At 37.6% G+C, this 7,281-nt stretch overlaps 1 protein-coding gene across 1 annotated transcript; it reads left to right on the top strand.

Annotated features, from left to right (window-relative positions):
• Nucleotides 1–1,910: 1,910 nt before the first annotated feature.
• On the top strand, nt 1,911–4,213 carry LOC308394250 (uncharacterized protein). Its single transcript, XM_080878502.1, has 2 exons — nt 1,911–2,299; nt 2,401–4,213. Exons 1-2 carry the CDS (start codon nt 2,119–2,121, stop codon nt 2,616–2,618), a joined length of 399 nt encoding a protein of 132 aa, XP_080734628.1. The 5' UTR covers nt 1,911–2,118; the 3' UTR covers nt 2,619–4,213.
• Nucleotides 4,214–7,281: the final 3,068 nt, after the last annotated feature.

The raw sequence follows: 7,281 nt of genomic DNA, 5'->3' as shown, positions 1-7,281 counted from the left end.
TTTCAGAGTGGCAATGTGTTCTTGTTATAATAAATATAAATGTGACTCATTCAATGGTATCTCTTGTTTTATTACTTTGTAACTGAGTCACACAGCTAATAAATTAAGGCTTGTTAAATGTGAAGAAAAAACAAACAAATAAACAAGCACACAGCTGAAACCCAGTCACAATGTTTGATTAGTTCACATCTAATGGAGATTTATTCATTAAAACACTGTTATCAAAATGCACGTCTGATCCTAATTCTGAAAAGATGCTGGTTGTACATTACAGCACTGGTGTTTCATGAGGCTCACGGTTTGTGTTTAAAAATAAATCTTTTGTTAGTATCTATGCATGTAGCCACCCTGGAGGAAATCGTTGACTTTAGAGAAAGTCACACTACAAAATGAGAAAAGAAGCCGTGGAAAGCTTGTGAGGTAGGATAATCCATGCAGAGAAATGTGGCAAAGTAATAAAAGCTCAGGATTAAACAAATTTTACATTTTATATTGATTAAGAAGTAACCTGCATTTATTTCTAATCACTGCAATCAGTAGCTACTGATCATTTCTGCTTGGTTCCAGAGAAAGATGCTTGTAGTGTTTGTAGCACTACCTTTAATCCTACACTGTTCCTTTCTCCCAATACAATGTCAGTAACCCAAATGATAAAAATACTCAGGCCACTGCAAATTATTTTTTTTACACTGGCTTTAAGAGTCGTTATTTTAAACTTAATGGGTAAAATGAACAAATCAATCACCTTTATGGATTAGACGTGCAAAGCATTACCATTTACTAACATTTTTACCAGCTGACAATCTGGAAAATCCTCTTATTCACTTTCCTACAGACAATTAGACGACAAGATCAATACTAAAACTATGTCTTTCCATTAAATACAGAAGACAGCAAGCCTAATTTAGCACAGAGTCGAGGCACATTGGGAAACCACTAGCACGGCCCTGTCACGGGTTCACAAAAATAGGATGCCACACAAGAAGCCTCATATACAACATGAGGTTTTTTAATAGAGCTATTGAAAGAAGGTGAATCAAGGGAGTGTATGAGATTTGTTCTATGACTGACTGGTTGATTTGGTTTGTGCATGCTTAGAATTGCATGTAAAGTAAAAGCCTATTTCTTTCTCTACAGGTAGAGTCTAAAAAGATATACTCTCTAAGGAAAGCCCTTTCCAAGGGCTGTACATACTTGCCCTGTTTCTTCTAGACTTTAAGATCAGGAGACAGCTTGTATTTAATTCAATTCAGTTCAATTCAGTTGTATTTATATAGCGCCAAATCACAACAACAGTTTCCTCAAAGTGCTTTATATTTAAGGTAAAGACTGTACAATAATACAAAGAAAAAATACAATCATATGATCTCTTATGAGCAAGTTGGTGACAGTGGGAAGGAAAAACGAAATTTTAACAGGAACCAGGCTCAGGGACCGGTTGGGGATTAGGGGAGAAAGACAGGACAAAGACATGAAAGTATTATCAAAATACAAAAAAAAAATTAGGTTAAATAGACACTAATGTTTAGAGTCAATAATAAAACAAGACTTGCAGCTTCTGTATGAGCTTCTTTCTTCATGGTGTTTTACCAAGCTGCCTACTACCAAACACTAGGCTTACATGATATGTTATTAACTGCCTTTTTCTGTCACCTAATAACAGTGCAACAATTATTCTTTAGTAAAGAAAGATGTTTCAGTTGTTTATTCCCATTAAAAACTGCAGGGTTTTAATGACTGGCTGTGAAATTATTATTTTTTTCTTTATGACTATTTGGAGCCGGTCTTATGACTTGGAGTTTGTAACGGTGTGTACTGAGAGATGCTGTTTTCAGATGACTTCTGGGTATGTACTGAGGTTTGGGCCTATAAAAAGCCAAATGTTACCAGCAGCGCCTTTAAACTGCAAACAAAGCAGTCTTTTATGTGCTTCCACAGCAGAAAGAGAAGTTTATGCTTTTCAGAGGCTTTAAGAGTAGTGCTTCATTGGATGATCAAAACAGTTTTATAGCCATCATCCTTGCGTCTTGTCTTCGCTAAGGTTTCTGGCCGTTCAGTTGTCTTCATTTTTTCTGTGTTCAGTTTTGGGTCTTGCCATTTAGACTTTTAGCCCTCAACATGAGTAAGTGTCACAGTGAACTGACTCAGAAGGAGCAGGAGATGCTGAAAATTCGGCGGGACAGCGACACAAAGGCGGCCGAACTTGTCAAGATGGAGAGGATGCTCCAGCAGACCAAGAATCTGCTGGACAAGAAGACGGAGTCTGGTTCGAAGAGCTTGGGATACCAGGAGAACATGGGTGAGTGTTACAAACAAGGCTTTCTAACTTCATATTTTCACTTACAAACATTCTCGCTGCTGATCGCAGTCAGTGACATCGTTTTATGTTGCTTGCCTCAGTGGAGGACCTGGAGGAAAAGGTGCGCTCCAGCAGACGATACAGGAGAAACTCCCTCCATCACACGCAGATGCTGGAGAGCCAGATGAAAACTGTGAAAGGTGAGCTGGTGGGCACCCTGGACCACCTTCAGGAGCTGAGGAATGTCCTACGGCGTTCACAGCAGAAGGCAGAAGAACGCAAGGCTGCAATGGAGAAGCTGGCTGCAGGGCTCAGGTGAAGAACCTTGACCGCAATAAACCTGAAATCCTACATCTTGTCAGAAAGGCTGTGCAGAATTCACATCTAACGAGATGGCACCAGTGAAATCATAGAGGAAGAAAGTCCTTTCACTGTTTTTTCCCATCTCAGCAGTGAGGCTGTAAATCTTCATCATTTGGACTTGAATCATGAATATGTTTCAACTACTCTTCCTTCGCTTTTTCATTAATCTCAGTAAGTCTCATAGCAATATAGTGAATTTAAAGCATCTGATTCTTTGTACCTTCTGAAAGTATTTGAAAGATGATTAACCATCGGTGTTTATGCGAATGGGAAAAACCCATTACACATGTCTTCATAGATATTAAATTATACATGTAGTTCTTCACATTACTAAGAAGTACCTTTTAAGCCTGATATATGGAGCTTAGGCTTGTATTAGATCCCTCATTTTAGAGGCAACAATGAGTCGTGTTATCTCCTAGAAAGATGTCCTGAACTCTTCCACATTCATATGTTCCTCTTTGTATGAGAAGAAAAACTGTCAGTGATATACAGTAAATCTTATATTTATCTTACATTTCTTTTAATCACATTTAATGAATATATCTCTGTTAACTAATAATATTTAGGTTTTTACTGAAATCAGAATTTGAATTTATTAATAAGTCAGTCATGACATTACTGAAGGTAGTATTATTGTTATTACTATTATTCACAACTTATTCGAATGAGAGTTCTTACTCAATTCTGCTATATATTAAAGTGATAAACAGCACATAGATTTATATCTTTGTCTGAATAGTATAGAATAAAATGTTTGTTGATGACTTATTGCACATAAATATAGAATTATGCAATTTAACTTTAAACATTTTGCCACAGATGGTCTGAAGAATTATAGGAATGACCCTGTTGTTAACAATGACCCTTATCAACTGCACTGCACTCACTACGTTGAGTGCAATGCCGAAGTTTCCAGTGTTTCAACTCCCTCTGGGATCAATAGGCTGTTTCTGTCTGTTTCCTGTGGTGAGTCATCTGAAAGCTGTATTTGTGCCTTCCCTGTGGCTTGGATGTTTGCTAATTTAGTACAGCTTGTTTCACAAAGCATCACATGCTGTGCAGCTGAGAGGGGATTTCATATGCTGGTGTTACTTTTCTGATGTTGATGCTTTCTGCTTGATCGTAACTTCCTTCATACTTTTGTCCCATGTAAAGTATGATTTCGATATTATGAACATTGCACAAATGCATATGAATGAGTGCTAAAAGTAGAACATTGGAGGTGATTTATGATGACCTGGAAAGTAAACAAACCCATATGAGATCATCACAGATCATCACACAATGTTCCTGACAGATTAATTTTTCAAACTGAATTACATAGAATTGGACTGTTTTCTGTTATTTCTCCCTTTCAACTGGTGCAGAAGTCTTTTTGAGACAGATATAGCAATGAGCCCACAGGGGACACTGGAGACATCTCTGGAAAAAAGCAAGCTGCATCGTTCTTCCTCTCCTGCTTTAGACCACACATTAGGATTTGTTTGCTTGTATTGTAATGAGTTTGATGCATTCAGAAATGTCTAGATAAGCTTTTGTCCAAAACAAAATAATAAACTGCTTTATAAATATTCTTCTCAGCCTGTGGCACAACATTCATTTCCTCCATCCATATGTTGAAGTATGCTTGAAGTAGATTTACTGTAGTACATCATAGCAAAGAAAATAGTTCTAGTAAAGGTAATGATCTTCTGTTGGCTTCTGACAGTGAGCGTATCTTTGTTCTTGTCCTGTAGACCTCATTCAACTCATTCTCACTGGCTCCAGTGTCATCACCATCTCTAAGCAGCATATCACATCACATTTGTGCAAATCGGTTGCATGCTGTGTGGTCAAATGTTTGTGCAGGTCGAGATATTTCTTTTATTTGTTCTGTGTCATTGTTGCGGTGATTACTCAAAAAGTAATGTATAACACACAGAATATTTTTCTTAAAAGTAATGCAATACGTTACAATATTACTCACAGCAAAACGTAATTCATCAATTGACTTGTTACATTGCTTTCATGTTACTGTAAAATGACCTGAAAAGCAATTGCCTCATAATGAACAGTTAACAATATAAACCTATAGGCTACACTTATCCAAATACCAGTCCTCATGAGGACACACATTTGATCTTTCTCTTAGTATTTAGGTATGAATACAAAACCGACAGCACAAAGCAAAATGAAAACCAGTACAAAGAAACTTTAAACTACAGTGATTCTACTTTAGAAACATCAGCAACAGGTAGAAATGAAGCTTAACTGCTCATCAGTTTGTTACCTGTTTAAGTTCAGGATCTGGCAGCTGGACTGGGGTCAGCATTCACTCAGCTTTTACGTCACTCTGGGTTCTTGGCTAGCTTAGCATTAGCGTGCTGTCTATGCAGATGCTTGCAAAGAGCTGAAGTTGTGTTTGCAGCAGTTGTTTCTGCCCTGGATGCCGTTTCCAATCTACCATCACACTCTCATCCTTTTGTGCAATAAAAATAAGATTAATGTTCACATCCACACTGCAGAGTATGACACTATGAACCTAAATCAGCTGACTGTACCACAAGTGCAAGTGGAACAGATAAGCAGGATAGATAGACAAGCCAACTGACAGTTCAAGGACTTCAAATGCTGGGAACTGGTTCTCGATTCCCATCCCTATATCTGATAGATTTAAGTTTTTTAACAGGGTTCCGCAGGGTTTTGTGCTGGGATAAATATTATTATTTTTTATACATGCTAAGTTCATAATGTTAGAAAAGCATATCCAAATGAAACCCTGAACCCTCCCTTAGCCATGCTGCAATAGACTTAGGCTATTGAGAGAGCTTCCCATGATGCTCCGAGTGTTTGTGCTTCACTCACCTCTTGTCACTGTCTGTGTCTTTACTCTCCTTTTAATCTTTAGTTAATCATTTTCTTCCACAGTGTGAATTTTGTCCTGCCTCTCTCTGCTTTCTTCTCTTTTTCCTCATCCTCAGTTGGTCATGGCAGATGGCCGCCCCCCATTAAGCCTGGTTTTACCAGAAGTTTCTTCCTGTTTAAACAGAGTTTCTCTTTCCCACTGTTACCTAGTGCTCACAGGGGGCTGTCTGATTCTTCATTTTCATATTGGAGGGTCTATACTTTACAATATAAAGTGAGGCAACTGTTGTAAAATTGGCACTATATATATAAAATCGAACTGATTTTAAGTAAACATTGTTAGAATTGTGGATGCTCATACTAAACAGGGTCAGAGTTTCAAATAATGATGTCAACATCAGACGTCACTACCCATGAGTCACTCAAAACCTCAGGTTTCAGAATGTGTTAAACACGCAGAATAAGACGTCCTTTATACTGTTGGCTCTGTATGATGTCAGTGAGAATAAATCTTCTTAACATCGAAATGTGTGTAACGGATTTTTCTATATTGTCTTAAATTGGAAGAGAAGGGAGCAAAACCAGCTTGTTTCAAATGGTGGATGAACTGCAGTTACCCCCAACACAACCCCACTGATGTCACAGACCGCAATCAGCAGTTAATCGGTAACCCTTTTCACACATTTTTATCAGACTGCAAACTGCATTTGTATATTTCTCGAGTTTACCACTGCAACCATTTTGCAATACATAAAAAGGCGCTAAAACACCTAATAGTGAAATTAATGATTTTGGTACATACATTCTGCCCTTAGATAGGAAATGTAAACAAAAGCAGAAGCTTTTGATGTTAAAAAAATGTCCATGTTTTCCTTGAAATTTTGCTTATATTTTTTCAACCATTTTTTGACCTTTGATTTTTTTTTGAATTTCTATTAAAATAAGTTAGAAAGAAAACAATAATCAAGTATTTTTCACCTGTGTTTTCCACCAGCCAGCACAGTAGTACTGGAATTGTACAGTTATGCCCCCTGGTGGGTCATAGAGGCACTGTAGGAGGGCTGTGACCATGGTTAAACAGCATTATAATTCATGAAGTGAAAGTAAAATGAAAGTAAAGTGTGTGTTGATGCTATGAGTGGGATCTGTATTTCTGGGTTTTTAAGCTCATAAAAATGAACATACCAGAAAAACTTTCAGAAGCACTGGTGTGACACCTTCGATTCAGTTTGAAGCTTAAAGGTTTAAGGTCTTACCTAACTGTAAGACATTTTCATTAAAAGGAGGGCAGCGAAAGAACAGGTTAGCCCACTTGCCAACAATCCTCTTTGTTAAAGTCTAATTATCTCTCTGAACATTTCTGAAAGCACCACCTGTGCATTAGCCACAAGCATTATGAACTCCGTGGTATTCTTTTCACTCAACTGCTATAGTAGTCTGACTGTGTTGCATCATGAACCCACTAAATGATTGAGCAAACACTGGTGAAACACCAGTAGGCCTGATGAATGGTTTGGAATTGTTTGTGTGAACTGCTGATGCTAAGTTTACTGTATGCGCAGAAAAACATATTGTCTGCCAGAGCCGTGACAAATGTTCTTGTTATGACAGCTTTAAAACATTTACTCAAACCAAAAAATTGTAAAACAGGCACCACGACAATGAGTGTGGTGATCACAGCCCAGTTTTTTTTTAAACCAACTCCTACAAACAGTTGTAGTGTCATAAGTTGAGGTTTGAGATAATCTTATTTAAGTCATCCTCAGCAAAGC

Source organism: Rhamphochromis sp. 'chilingali' (assembly GCF_963969265.1).
Source record: "Rhamphochromis sp. 'chilingali' genome assembly, chromosome: 3".
Lineage (NCBI taxonomy): Eukaryota > Metazoa > Chordata > Actinopteri > Cichliformes > Cichlidae > Rhamphochromis > Rhamphochromis sp. 'chilingali'.
The sequence above is the reverse complement of the archived record's forward strand: the minus strand, read 5'-3'. Positions and strand labels throughout refer to the sequence as shown.

What these genes read in the sequence shown, in the direction of transcription:
- LOC308394250 (XM_080878502.1), top strand. Translation starts at nt 2,119, where the DNA reads ATGAGTAAGTGTCACAGTGAACTGACTCAGAAGGAGCAGGAGATGCTG. An exon ending in GGGATACCAGGAGAACATGG is followed by an intron (nt 2,300 to 2,400) that starts GTGAGTGTTACA and finishes TGCTTGCCTCAG; the next exon opens with TGGAGGACCTGGAGGAAAAG.